The sequence below is a fragment of the Panthera tigris genome, chromosome B3 (assembly GCF_018350195.1).
Source record: "Panthera tigris isolate Pti1 chromosome B3, P.tigris_Pti1_mat1.1, whole genome shotgun sequence".
Taxonomy (NCBI): Eukaryota; Metazoa; Chordata; class Mammalia; order Carnivora; family Felidae; genus Panthera; species Panthera tigris.
This window is the reverse complement of record NC_056665.1, coordinates 110,688,833-110,703,651: the sequence shown is the minus strand read 5'-3', so window position 1 is coordinate 110,703,651 and position 14,819 is coordinate 110,688,833. Positions and strand designations below refer to the sequence as shown.

The 14,819-nt window shown below is 46.0% G+C and overlaps 1 protein-coding gene across 2 annotated transcripts in view; it reads right to left on the bottom strand.

The window, feature by feature from the left end:
* Positions 1-14,819, bottom strand: part of FNTB (farnesyltransferase, CAAX box, beta) — a 66,961-nt gene that overhangs the window by 4,606 nt on the left and 47,536 nt on the right. For both annotated transcript variants that reach the window (XM_007095183.3, XM_042989904.1), the window contains exons 8-11: positions 11,923-12,052; positions 8,910-9,042; positions 3,249-3,360; positions 2,260-2,374 (exon numbers count right to left, since the gene is read on the bottom strand). In XM_007095183.3, the coding sequence (XP_007095245.1) occupies positions 2,260-2,374; positions 3,249-3,360; positions 8,910-9,042; positions 11,923-12,052 (490 nt within the window). The remainder of the gene's footprint in view (positions 1-2,259; positions 2,375-3,248; positions 3,361-8,909; positions 9,043-11,922; positions 12,053-14,819) is intronic.

The window sequence follows — 14,819 nt, the reverse complement described above, 5'->3', positions numbered from 1 at the left end:
TGGGAAGAGCAAAACTTTAAATGGTTTGGAAGAAAATATGCGTATGACCTCAGTGTAGGGAAAGATTTTTTTTTTTCTAATGTTTTATTTTTGAGAGGACAGAGCATGAGCGGGGGAGGGGCAGAGAGAGAGGGAAACAGAATCGGAAGCAGGCTCCAGGCTCTGAGCTGTCAGCACAGAGCCCAACACAGGGCTCGAACTCACAAACCATGAGATCATGACCTGAAGTTGGATGCTTAATCGACTGAGCAACCCAGGTGCCCTGGAAAGATTTCTTTAAAAAAATTTTTTTTAATGTTTATTCCTTTTTGAGAGACAGAGAGACAGAGCATGAGTGGGGCAGGGGCAGAGAGAGAGGAAAACACAGAATCCAAAGCAGGCTCCAGGCTCTGAGCTGTCAGCACAGAGCCCAACGCGGGGCTCAAACCCATGAACTAGGAGGTCATAACCTGAGCTGAAGTCAGATGCTTAACCAACTGAGCCATCCAGGCACCCCCGGGAAAGATTTCTTAAGTACCCCTCCACCATCAAAAACCAAAAAGGCAGTAAAACTGTTCACTATAAAATTAAAAGTCTTCTATTCAACAACCAAAAAACCCACTAAAAGTGAAAAGACAAGTCACGAACTGGAAGAGATTTACTACACACGTCACCGACACAGGATTAGTATTGAGAACACACAGAGAACGCCTTCAAATGTGTAAGAAAAGGGCAAACAATTAAAATTACAAATCAGCAAGCAAGCAAGCAGCTGGCAGGCAATTCACAGAAGACATAACACAAATGGTCAACGAACATTTGAGAAGATGCTCAACCTTACTACGAATGAGGGAAATGTAAAAATAAAACTGAGATACCATTTCCCATCTATCAAATGGCAGAGAGGAAAAGTTGGACCACAGAGCAACTCATCTGAGTACTGTGCGAGTGTAAAACGACACAAGCCACATGGGCATTGGGGGGGGGGGGAGGGTGCTGTCTATGAAGATGAAGGTGTGTGTGCTCTTCAACCCAGCAAGTCTCTCCTAGAGAAACTGACACAAGAATGTGCACTGTGACTCCGTTTGCAATAGCACAAACCGAAACCATCTCAACGTTCGCCAACAGGAGAAGAAAAATCAGTTGGGGTACATTTATACAAGGGAATACCATATAGTTGTTAAAATGTTCAAGCAGAGCAACATATGTGAACGCGGGTAAACCTCAAAAGTGTAACGGTCAGCAAGAACAGCAATGCACAATAAGTGATCCAGTAGCTACTGTCCTAAAAGGCATGAAAACATTCTCTGTCTATATTGTTTATGGATACATACATATGTAGTGATAGCACAAAAACTTATCTGCAGGCTTGCCAAATGTCAGACTTAGGACAAGGTGATGCTGGGGATGGAAGGAGACTGACAAATGGAAAAGGGGTGCATGGGAGGCGAATATGGAAACATGTTAAGACTTGAAAAAGCTGAGTGGTTGCAACTCCGATTTTGTCTGGTTATCAGTGAGGCTGAGCATCTTTTTATCCATACTGGCCATCTGTGTTCCTTCTGTTGGAACTATTCTGTGACAGTCTGCACGGGCCCCGTGATTTGATGGCCGTGGACGGTGTTAGTTGGATTCACGTCACAGGCTCACGTCTAGGCTCAGGGGTGTTTCCCGCGGCCAGGCTGGTCTAGGGCTGGATGTGGGGCTGAACATCCTGCCCGCAAGGGGCTGACAGCTCTGGGAGGCAGCAGACAAAACCAAGTTAAACACACGCTACAAACTGCAACTGAGTGCCACGAGGGGCACAAACAAGGCGCGGTGGTGGAGCACTGTAGGGAGGCCTCCTTCACAGAGGTGGTCTGGGAATCTTCTCTGGAGAGACGCATGTCACTGTAGGCTCCAGAAGACAGCCAGCCATGCAGCGAGGACTGTGTGGCTGCAGATTCCAGAAACCTACTGCCTCTTAGTACATTTCCTCAATGGAACTATGAATAGAAGTCTGGGTCTGAGGCAGGGATAAAGGCACAGAACCTCTGTCTCAGACTGGATGCCCCCACCTGGAACCCTGAGTTTGCCTTAAGATAGTTCCCTCCTAGGTCCCAGGCTCCCTCCGGGGCGGCTGCCAATGGAGGGAGGGTGGGGGCTGCGTGCTCACAGACCTGCCCACAGGAGGCACATGGATAGTTGTGCAGGACACGCGTGGCTGCTCCCCTCTCTTGGTATGCCCCCATCCTGGGGACCCTGTGGAGAAGCGCCATCAAGCCCCCCACCCGGCCTTACCAGAGCATTTTCGGGCACACCCAGGACCACATCGTGCAACATGGCTCCACTGCCGAAGTGCTGGGCTATGGACAGGCCGCTCAGGCAGTAGCAGGTGTGGTAGAAGTCCCGAGACCTACAAAGACAAGGTAGCTCTGAGCAGGGACTCCTCCACTCCCACAAATCCTCCCAGGCACAGCCTCCAACAGGAGACTCAGGCCTGGAGCACACCCCCACATCCCAGGCCCAGGTCAAGCCGTGGCATTTCTCAGAGCCCCACTCTTCAGCCCTGCACCCTTGTAGTCTTGTAGACTTGTAGTCCGTCCCCCCAGGGTCTCCTCCAGCTGTCTTCCAGAAAGGACTCTCCAGGGTAGTGCTGGTGCTAAATTAATGTATTTCTCAAAAAAAAAAAAAAAAAAATCCTACCAAAATGCCTAGAAATGAGCCAAATTCTCCCTGACAAACTGCTAGGGACCAGCCTTCAGCTGGGCCTTCCCCTGGATGCTGACAGTCACAGGGTGTGTGCTGGCCCAGTAGCAAAGGGAACAGGACTTATCTGATTTCCCTTTTCTTTTTACTGCGGCGCCTCAAGGTATTTAATCTATGCTGCAATAGTTGTGATTATAATTTCTGTTTATGACACTCAAGGGTTTTAAAGTCCTATATCCTGTTCTATTTAAATCAGTTTCGTTTTAAAAAAAAAAAAAAAGGCAAGAAAAGCCACCAACTTGGCAATCTATGTACCTACCCAGAGAGGGGGCTGCATGGAAGCTGGGGGAAAAGATGGGCACTGGGGGGTGCCAGGATGGCACTGGAAGGGGTGCTCCCACTGGGAGGCTTCTTCCCACAACACACTAGCACCAAGTAGCTGGATGGAAAGGGAGCCCCCTCCCCCCTGCCCCCCAGGCTTTTAAAGGTCAGCGGCTGTCACCCTCTGGTTCTGGGGAGGCTTGAGTGGCACACCATCTCTCCCCTCCCTGTCCCTCCCTCTCCCAAGAGAAGGCACTCACTTGCCAGGCTTATCCAGAAGCCCCCCGGCGGGGCACTGGCAGCACATAAGAATGTACTCCTGCAGGGCCTGCTGATGAAACATCCAGTGGCTCATGCTGAGGGCAGGGTCGCCTGCAGAAAGGCATAGCGTCAGGGCATGCCCGGTGGGCATCCAGCACGGTATGAATGACGTCTTTGTATTTTAATACCCACTGGGGACAGTTAAGGTTTCCCTCTATTATTCCTGGACTAATTTTGAAAATTACATTCTTGGGACACTTGATATCTTCGCCCACGTCCCATGATATGTCCCTTCTCCCGACCTTTGACTTGAGTCAAAGAGCAGCAGTGCAGAACGATACCTTGGGGTAAACGCCCTTACTGTGAATGCCTGTCCTAAACCACATCACGGACAGGCGTGGGCCAGCTGGCTATCTCTGCCTTCCAGATCCACCCTCTCACTGCTCCTGACTCAGTCCACAACTCCCTCCTCTGGGCCTCTTAAGACATTTCCTCTAGCACATCCCTGACTCTAACTGGCTAAGAGAACTCTCAACAGGGGTGATGTCTGTTCCTTCTACTTTTCTAAACCTCAACTTAATGTATCTCCCAAGGGCATCCTCCAACTCCTCTCTTGGCCTCAAAAACTGTTCCTAAGAAGGATTACTAGTAACCGCCAGGATTTCTGCATCATATAATAGGGTAGGGCACCTGAGTGGATCAGTTAAGTGTCTGACTCTAGATTTCGGCTCAGATCATGATCTCACAGCTTGTGAGTTCAAGCCCTGAGTCGGGCTCTACACTAACAGCAGGGAGCCTGCTTGGGATTCTCTCCCTCTCCCTTTCTACCCCTCCCCTGCTTGCGCTTTCTCTCAAAATAAGTAAATAAACTTAAAAAAAATACGGCAGCAGGAGCAGAAACTGGCAGTTCTGGTGATAATGCTCATGTATGAACAAGCAACTGGCCTTCTTCATTCTGAAGCTGAATCAGTATGGTCGGAGAATTCCGTGGGCCGCATAGTTATCAAATGCAGATGACAGAGACTGCCAACAGATGGATGCTTCCAGAAGCATTTATGTGGGAATTTTTTTTTTTTTTTAAATATACACATGCATTAAGTCCTTGGTCAATTTTATACTTGGATACTCGGGCTACTACAAAGATAGCAAGTAATCTGTGAATAGCAATTAAAAGCTAATTTTTCCTTCTTCCAGTCTGTTTCTGTGCATTTTTCTATATAGTTATTATAATTTTATATTTTGTATTCTCCATTTAACACTATAGGCATACATTTTTCTATGCTGTTATCATATTGTTGATTTTTCCTTTGTAATTTCTTCTTTAAAGAAGCAAATTTAATAGCTACTGGGATTTGAGGGGGGTAATGATGAAAATTCTACAATTGATTATGGTCATGGCTGCACAACTCTGATTACACTAAACACCACTGAGTTGTATATTTTAAGTGAGTGAATTGTATGGTATGTGAATTCTATCTCAAGAAAGCTGTTACTTTTTCTTTAAAAAGCAAATTTACTAAACTTTAGGATCACTGCATTAAACATCTGTACAAAATATCCTTTTATTCTATATCCTGTAGGAAATAAAAGACTATTATTATAAGGTAAGTGCCAACCTGTCACTAAAAGCAGAATCTGAAAAGAAATTGCTATGTTTATTATCAGACAGATTACAGAGTGGGTCGGTTGCCTGCTACCTTATGGAAATCTACAAGCTCCGAGTCCACACACTCCACCAGGAGCTTCCAGGGGTCCTGAATCTGCACAGCAGCTCACACAACCAGAGACGAAGGCAGGCGTGATGACGGGTGCTGCTTGTGCACCACAATTGGCCTTTTAGTCCTTTATACCTCTCCCTTCAATTACAAATCCCCATTATTATGTCATTTTGCTTTTCAAAGATTCCTTTTATCTAAGAAATCAAAAGCTTTCCCAAACAGTAACTGACAGGTTCAGCCACATGCAGCTCAATTTCACAGGTGGACAAATCCAGGCCTGGAAGTATGTCCCAAGGAACACACAACAACGAGTAACCATCAGTCTAAACCCAAACTCACGGGCCTGCTGCTTTCTTACTGCTCCACAGAAACCAAATAACTCACTAATTTAGTCAGCATTGAATATTTTTAAGATATTAATAATTCGTTCTTCTACTCAACTGCTGTCTTCTACACACATACGGCAGCCACCTGCATGGAACCACTAATGGCTACTTGCTCAGTGAGGTCGTGTGTCGGTCCTTTGTTATCTCTTTAGCCAGCAACGTGATCATCGCCTTTACAAAATCTATTTGGTCATTTACTAAGATAAAAGTAGTAACGCACATGGTTAACAACAGCAACAAAAAAGGCAGAGTGTAGTACAGAAGGAAAAACAATTCAACACGTATGTCTCCCTCCCTTCATCTCCCACCCTCCTCCCAAAGGTGCCCATTGCTAAAGGGGTTTTGCTCACTTCCAGGAAAAGCTGTGGAGAGGTCGGTCCGTGTGCACAGAGACCACTCTAGGCCTGGCCCTTTACACTTTATGTTGTGTCCTGGAGAGTTTTCCAATATTAGCTCATTGCGTCTAACCACGGGATGGGGAGATCATAATTTATTCAACTATTAAACTTTTAATGAGTGTTTGGTTGTTTGCCATTAAAACTCCACTTCGACACACGTCCTTTGCTAATATCTCTGCAGGTAAATTCCCGAAAGTGTACTTGCTGGGTTTAAGTAATTTAAACAAATCTCCAAACTACCCTCCAAAAAAACCGATACAGCTATTTACACCCACACTGACAGTACAAAAGTGCCTGTTTTTCCACACTCTCCCCAACATCGGGTACCGCGTTTTCTCCTCTCTGCCAACGTGACAGTAAAAACAACCAGTGTCCCACTGATTTTATTCACATTTCTTTCACTGCCATCTTTTCATTTCATTCATGCTGCCTGTGCTGGTTAGAAGCAAGGCTCTGACGGAGGCGTAGGTGGCGATCGGGCATCGTAAGGCAAGTTGCTCACCCTTGCTGGTCTTTGTTTCCTCATCTGTAAGATGGGGATAACAACAGCACCTATCACAGCACTGCTCAGAGAATCAAATGAGAAAACACCCGTGGAGGACTCCGTTCAGTCCCTGGCTGAGGCTGAGCGCTTGGCAAGCCTCAGCGGCCAGGAGGAGCGGTGGTCGTAGAGGGGGTAACACAAGTAGTAGCTCTTTCCTGCCCGTCCGGAATCTGCCCGTTCAGATCCTCTGCCTGGTTTTCAGTGGGGCTGTTCATCTGCTTCTTAGTGATTTAGGAGCCTCTCAACTTAAAGAAATTTAGCCCTTTGTCATTTGTCACAAATAATTTGTCCTACCTTGCTACTTGTTTTGTTTATAGAATTTCTCTTCTTTTATAAAAGAATTTTATTTTTCTTCTTCTTTATGCAAATTAATTGTAGAAAATCAGAAAATACACATAAAAAAAAGAAAACAAATATTGCGTGTCGCTTCACAGTCCAGGTGCCTTCTCATAATTTTTTGGAGTCAACTCTTCACTAAAAATGGAATTATATACAAACTGCTCTGAAACCTTTGATCACAGTGTATTATGAAAATCTTCACACACATCGTCTCCTTGCGACTCCCAACGTCAGTATTCTGCCCACCACTCAAGACACTGCCCTTCCCTTCCCACTGCTACTGAGAAGTGGGTGAGCTTCAAGCCCAACACAGGCCTTCTCCTGGGCCCTGACAAAAGCTGCAAGGTCCACGATTCACAGGCAGCGCTTTCCACAGGCAAAGCTCTGAATGTCATTTCCTCCAGGACCTGTGCTACAGTAAACAGAATGTCAATTGGGGCCCCTCTGAAGATGCTGGCAGGGAGCACTCTTCTCACAGCTCTCCTGGATTTTCCTGGCATCTCATCCCAGCCAGGGACAGGTTTGTGAAAGGCTGACCATTTTACCAAGGGCTTGACCTCACTAGTTTCAAATAAGGAATCACTAAAACCCTAAGTTATTTTTGCTTTGAAAACACTGAAGTTTCAGGGAATTCTTGACCTCCCAATCATAGTGGTCAAGCCAGAGACCGTGCAGGCTCCAGAGTCAGGGGAATGATCTATCCTAACGCCCTGAGACCCTAAGCCCAGGGGCCCAAGGCAAGGAATCGCAGGACAGACTGAGACCGGCAGAATGGGAAGCCAAGGGGGCGCCTGGGTGGCTCAGTTGGTTAAGGATCCGACTTTGGCTCAGGCTCAGGACATGATCTCACAGTTCCTGGGTTCGAGCCCTCATCGGGCTCTCTGCTATTAGTGCAGAGCCTGCTTCGTATCCTCTGTCTCCCTCTCTCTCTGCCCCTCTCCCACTCAGGCTCTCTCAAAAATAAAATGAACATTAAAAAAAGAAAGAAAGAATGGGGGGCACCTGGGTGGCTCATTCCATTAAGTGTCTGGCTTTAGCTTGGGTCATGATCTCACAGCTCATGAGTTCGAGCCCTGCATTGGGCTCTGTGCTGACAGCTCAGAGCCTGGAGCCTGCACGGTCCAGGGTTCTATGGGTTCTATGTCTCCCTCTCTCTCTGTTCCTCCCCTGCTCACACTGTCTCTCTCTCTCTCAGAAATAAAGATTGCAATGTCTCTCTCTTTCTCCCAAAAATAAAGATTAAAAAAATAAAAAATAAATTAAAAAAAGAAAGAATGGGAAGACAGGGCCGAGACTGCGTTTACTTCAATTCAGCATCCAAAGTGGCCACAACTCAGATGAAACGAAGAGACTAAAGAAAGGCGCTCAGAAAGAACAGCCAAAGAAGGAAGAAAAGCATGGGTCAGGGGGCCAGACAATAGGAAAGAATCTCATCTTCCACATTTGAGCAATTAATTACCCAATTATTAAGTCCAAAGAAAACCTTCTCTCTGGGCCAAGGGCTCTCACTCCAAGAACACATCAGCACCCAGCGGGACAGCCATGACTTCCCCTCCCCCCACCAGTTTCCTCAGAGACACGCTGCTCTCACATAAAATAAATAAGAAAGATGGTTCAGGAGTCAGCGGGCGACCTGAGATTTCAAATGATCAAATAAAGGAAGGCGCTCCGAAGTTGTGCTTGCTGTCTAACTGCTTTGGTTTTGCCTTCTGATCTGCGACTCCAGAGAAACGAACCCAGGTCTCTCCGCTCCAGTGGTATGGGTGGAACAGACTTGCATTTAGGATTCTTCAATGAATTTAAAATACAACAGTGCTCGCGGCAGCAACTACAAAGCCAGTCAGACCTGGTGGATCTCTTCTCCTGGGGTTCTGCCTCTCTGCCCCTTTGTGCCATCGCCTTCTCAGTCACTGTTGTGACCGCGACGCACACAGTGTGGGTTTTCAGTTCCGATATGACCGATACGGGACGCTGCATTGGAAACTGTGGCTTCACACCCTGCTGAGGTGGCAGTCACCCTGGGGCCCGGACACACACCTACCTCCTCCTAGCCACAGACAGTTTGCAGCAGCAACTGTGACTCAACTAAACCACTGGAATTAAAGCCTAGTCTGCATGTGAGTGCAGGAGACATGGCGGGGCAGGGGGCGGGGAGGGAGTGTGCGGTTCATGCAGGGCACTCAAAATCCAGGACAGACAAACACTCTGGCTACCTGACTGGGGTTAGCAGCCAGGGGAAGTCACCCAGCCCCTGCCAGCAGCTCCCTGGGCTCACCTTGAGCATGCAGTGCGCGGTGCAGCAGGGGCAGCAGCCCCGCCTGCCAGAAGGAGTAGCAGCCGTCCACCAGCTTGTTGCAGCGGCCCTGAAATCCACCTTCGAACCGCATCTGCCGGCTTGTCACCCATTGCTGAGAATGAGACAGAGAAGGGAAAGGCGGGTGTAGGCCAAGTTCCCATCTCTGGGCTTCTTGGCACTGGAATTCTAGTCCTGGGGCTGTTCCTTCCTTCCCCTCACTGCCGCGGATGCAGACTGGACCATCTAAGCTGGACTCTTGGCAGGGCGGCCAGTACTGATCTCTGCTTCGTGCCCAATGGACAGCTAACCACCTTTTCCTGGGTTTCAAGTGGGTTCTGATGCTGACAGAATAAAGACATCAAGTTGGCCTATAAGGAGACCTGCAAATGTCTCTCAATAAACAAGGCTTAATGAGGAAACTGAAGGCAAGTGGCTCATTTCTAACCACTTCTCAGGGAAGTTTATTAAAAGCAGATAAATGGAATTGTGTGCTGTGTCTCAGTGGATGATCTCAAACTGTTCCTGACTTTGACTTGGCACCTGAAGAAATTCATCCAAGGTTTCTTAGCAAGTTACTTGCAGGACCAGAAGCAGAAGCCATTATCCCAACCGCCAAGGACGGCTCTGTCAGCTCTAGCCTCTCTGCGTCTCCAGGGAAACCTGGTTGGCTAACAGAAGACAATCTTTTACTCTGAACTTGTAAGATGGTTCTTGATGTCACTCAGCGGTCACACATGATGCTGCTGCCCATCCCTGCTTATCTCCAAGTTTTCTAAACACACTCTGCTACCAAGATCAAGATAGCCAGGGGTTTCGTCCTCTAGAAACGAGCAGAACCGACTGGCTGAGCAGATAATGACATCTCCATTTCCCTCCCAGGCAGTTCCAGACACCAGCCACGGGCTTTCACAACTGAAAGGTGCAGAGTAGGATGTCTCTTCCTCCCCCCACCCCTAGGTTCTTACTTGACTGAGTTCCTGAAAGGAGCTACCGAGGACCCTTTCTGGAAGGGGGAGGGGATGTCTTTAAGTTACCAAGTGTGGAGTTTAGATTATATCCCTGTTCAAGGCCATACTCACCCATAAGAGTCAAGTCCCAAATTCTTAGAAGAAAGACATAAAAAAAACTACACTGCATGTGTAGGCACTAATAAATCACCAGTGAGTCTTAAATGAGCCAGTGCTTTAGGGATGATGCCATTTAATGAAAGCGGTGAAGCATCACTCAAGAAAAGAGAAAACAGGTACTACAGTGGGGAGTCCATTTTTCATTTTCTCTTACACCACAGACTAAGGTTTTTTTTAAAATATTTTTTAAAATGTATTTATTTATTTATTTATTTATTTATTTATTTATTTATTTATTTATTTTTGAGAGAGAGAGAGAGACACACACACACACACACAGCACAAGTAGGGGAGGGTCACAGAAAGACACAGAATCCAAAGCAGGCTCCAGGCTCTGAGCTGTCAGCACACAGAGCCTGATGCGGGGCTCGAATCCATGAGCAGTGAGATCATGACCTGAGCCAAAGTCAGATGCTCAACCGACTGAGTCACCCAGGTGCCCCCAAAGGTTATTGGTTTTTGTTTTTTCGCCCAGACTAAGGGTTTTTAAGCTGGACTACATAATTTTTTCCAGTGTCTAAGCCCATGGGTTTACTCTGCTTCCTTCGGCCATATGAATTCATAAAATCCTTCAGATATGGGTCCTAGTTCTCTCAAAGCAAAAGGAGGGGACGGAGTGCTTTGGGTAAGAAGGACACTGGCATTCATTGAGCACCTACTATATGTTATCTCCTTTAACCTTCAGAGTCCAGAGTTCTAACCCCTCCTTTAACCTTCAAAGAACTGTTATCTCTACCTTACAGAGGACCAAGGAAATTGAAGTTAAAACGGACACATTTCCTAAGGTCGCGTGGAACTGGGAGAGACAGGGCCCAAATCTAGAGTGTTGCCATTGTAACCGAGCCTCCTGCTGGTTATATTCCTCATTTCTTCCCAGGAAATGGGGCTTTTCAATTTCATGCCTTATTGGTAATCAGTCTCTTAAATGTCTAGCTGGCCATTTCAGCATGAACCTTCCAGGAAAGTATGCTATAGGAGGCATCCTGCGGATGAGGACAAAATACTACTGGTAGTATATCTGTAGAGTCTAACAGAAACTTTCTTGGAAGCTCATGATGGGTCTCATGACAGTTCCTATGATGAGCAGCTGACATCTGAGCTTGGGGAGAAGAGATGAATGTCCACTGCAGCTGGTTTGCTTTGAGGTCATGGTTGGGAGTAAATGCTTCCCAAAAGACGTCTCGGTGGCACTGCATGCGTGTATGTTTGTACACTAGGCCTCTGAGGATAAATTAAGAATAATCTAGTGAATCAGAATGCAGTCAGCTTTCCTTCTCGATATCTATCAGGAGCTTAGAGTCCAGACATAAATGCTAAGGCTACCTGCTCAATGCAACCACTCTGCTCTGCCCAGCTCATTTGAATGTGGTTACTAAATGTTCACATATTGCAGCCGGTAATAACAGCTTGGCTTCAAAAGGCCTGAGAGCACTTCTCATGACTTTTTCTCTTAGCAGATTCCTTCTAAGATACATGAATGACCTCCAAATTTAAGAGACTGAAGCTACGGTCTCGGAAGCAGGAGGAAGGTACTCTGCCTCATTGCAGATGTTTGAGGGACTCAGGAAGACTGTGGAGCTGGCCTAATATACTATAGAAAGTTCAGAGCAGGGAAGATGGAAAGGCAAGAAGAAAGGTGCCAAGACCCAGGCAGACGCCCACTCCTCCCACTTTCTCCTACCAGTGCTGAGCGCCCCAGCAATTATGTTGAAAAGCTTCATTACGGGTCATTCAGTTCGTGGGCTCAGAGCAGGAACTCTGTTGGTCCTTCCCACAGCCAAACAGTCCCAAAGCACTGTGAGTCTGACCAGTCACATCACCAGGAGCCTGGGGCCTGAGAAGAAGAGGAGTCAACAGACACTTACCAATAGGCTCTTCAAGTTCAAGGAGCGTTCCTTTTTGAGGATGACCAGTGCGGCCAGGCCGCAGAAAGTGTAGCCGCCGTGTGCTTCCATCCCTGGAACCCCACCAATTCCACCTTCCCAATTCTGACACCTGGGAGGAGACGGAGAAGAGCAGATTGAGTGGTAGGTGTCAACCCATGAGTGGCCGGGTAGAGTGGGTGGGCACAAGTGCAGAAGCACCCAGGTTGGCAAAGAATGAGTTTGTTCAGATAATGACATGAACCATCACAACTATGAATGGAAAGATGCCAGCTCATTAACTTTTGGAAATGCCTTTTCCTCCAAAAAAAAAAGCGGGGGTGGGGGGGTGGGGAACTCAGAGAAACAGTCTACTTATGCACAGTACCTCAAATCTCTTAGGAAAAAAGTAATAAAATCATACATACAGTATGACAACCACAGGTTAGAATAAAAATGAAAAATAATTGCTATTTAGGGCAGGTCTATTGCTGGTATTTTTTCTCTTTATTCTTCTGTATTTTCAAAAGCTTGCTATAATAAACATATAAAACTTTATTACTATCGAAGTAAACTTATTTTTTAAATTATAACCTCCTATATATTCAAATTACTCATTTACTATTATAACAATTATTATTTTGGGGGTTAGACTATATATTAATAGTGTATTCTCTAGTCATAAAAACACGCCTCATCTTGCGACCAGCAATATAGGGTCATTTTTAGGAATTCATCCTAGGAAATAAGTTAAAATGTGTTCAAAGATAAGATTATAATATAACAGTGAAATATCAGAAACAACTCAGGAACTCAACAGTAAGGGACTGGTTATATAAATTATGGCCTATCTGTACTATAGAAAACTACACATTTAAAATGATGCTATGGGGGCGCCTGGGTGGCTCGGTTGGTTAAGCGTCCTACTTTGGCTCAGGTCATGATCTCACGGTTCATGGGTTCGAGCCCCACATCAGGCTCTTGCTGACAGTTCAGAGCCTGGAGCCTGCTTCGGATTCTATGTCTCCCTCTCTCTCTCTCTCTCTCTCTGCCCCTCCCACGCTCGCACTCTGTCTCTGTCTCCAAAATAAATAAAAAACATTAAAGTAAAATAAAATGAAATAAAATAATGCTACGAAGGATATTTAAAGATGTTCCCAATCAAAAAAAGTTACAAAATGGTAAGGTGCTGTATAATTTTCCCGGAATTCTAGAAAGACATACACCAAAAGAGTGGTTGATGGTGGATTACAAGTGGCTTAGATTTTCTTCTTTTTGCTCATCTTTAATAAATATGCTTTTCTGTGTAATAAAGACAATTTTTCTTAGTATATATTCATATGACAGTGTAGGACTTTACTTCTGATGATCTCCGAGTATGTACACACTCTACAGGCGTGTCTGCCTCACAATCCCAACCGCGGTATAGGTGCACAGGTGGATGGGCACATGATCCAAGAGCCGGCAGAACCTCCGGATGGCAGAGAAAACAAGCAATGATACCGCCTGTCTTTCAGGCACCTCTCCCTGGAGGCCTTGCATCTTGCAAACTCACAGGCCTTTTTCAGAGCAGTCCGCAGGCCCAGGGACATCACAGAGCAGGGCGCCAAGTCAAAAACTGGCTACCACCCCCTGTACGGATTCTTTAGCACCTCCATCCCATGACCCTGCTGCTGCCTAAGTGGCGAGTTTTCCTTCCAACACATTTGGCTATGTGGAGCAGAGGAACAGTCAAGTTTGAAAAGTCTGATGGGTGAAGAACAGGCAAGGCACCTCTTAACATTTTCCTTTTCCTTAACTTTTCTGAACTTACCTTTAAAAATTTTTTTTGAATAAAAAAAAACCAAACAGATAGTGTTAACAAGTAAATAATGAAAAGTAAATCTCCTGCCCAAGCTGGCTTCCTAGTCCCTCTCACCAGCAGTGACCACTGTCAGTTTGTCTCCTCCTCTCTCTCTCTCTCTCTCTCCACACACACACACACACACACACACACACACACACACATGCACACATGCACACACACACACGCACGATTTACATTCCGCTTTCCCTCCCTTTTATACGTGGGAGCAACTTCAATAATTGTAAATTAGTAATTTTAGTAAAATTCTTTGGGAATGTCTTCTAGCTAACCCTAACAGACTGAGCACAAGCCCAATAAAATGAAAAGAATTTAAAAAGGGATAAACCCACAAGGGTAAAGAGCATAGGAGAAGATATGAATACAGACAGGAAATAACAAAATTTCGAAAGCCAGAAAAGGGGAAAGATAAGAACTAACGGACTTAACAGATTAGAGAAACCTAAACCAGCCCGGGGATAGGAGGCAACAGAAAGCAAGACGACATGCTCCAGTGCAAGGCCCAGGAACTAGAGGCACCATGATGCCTCAAGAAATGGGATGAGTTGGAAACAAGTTAATTGGTTGCAAACATACATAGGAATCAATGAGACCTCTGGGTATGCAGCAGAGGACAGGAAGTTTCAGGAGTTTAATCAAGAGGATCTGAACTCCAGGATGTCCAGCACAGCAGAGCAGGAAGGAGGCACCACACTGAGCAGGGGATTAAGTGAGAATCTATAATCTGAGTACAAACACCCCCTACCCCTTTTCCTCCTACTAGTTTACAAAGCTGGCTGCCAACTTCATACCCCAACCAGAAATCTGGAAGATCCTTCTCAAGGAAAGCTGATAAGCCCAAGAGAAAAACCCAATGGGGTGAAAGGCTGAACCTAGCCTACTCTGGCACATGTAGCTCCCCATCAGCTTTTTAGCCCTTGGCTTCCAAATATGAATAAGAGACATTTCAACAAAGTCTCTGATATGGAAGAGAGAGACCAAAACAGATGAACAAAAATACATTGGAGAAATAACGTAGGGAACAGAAGGAAACTTT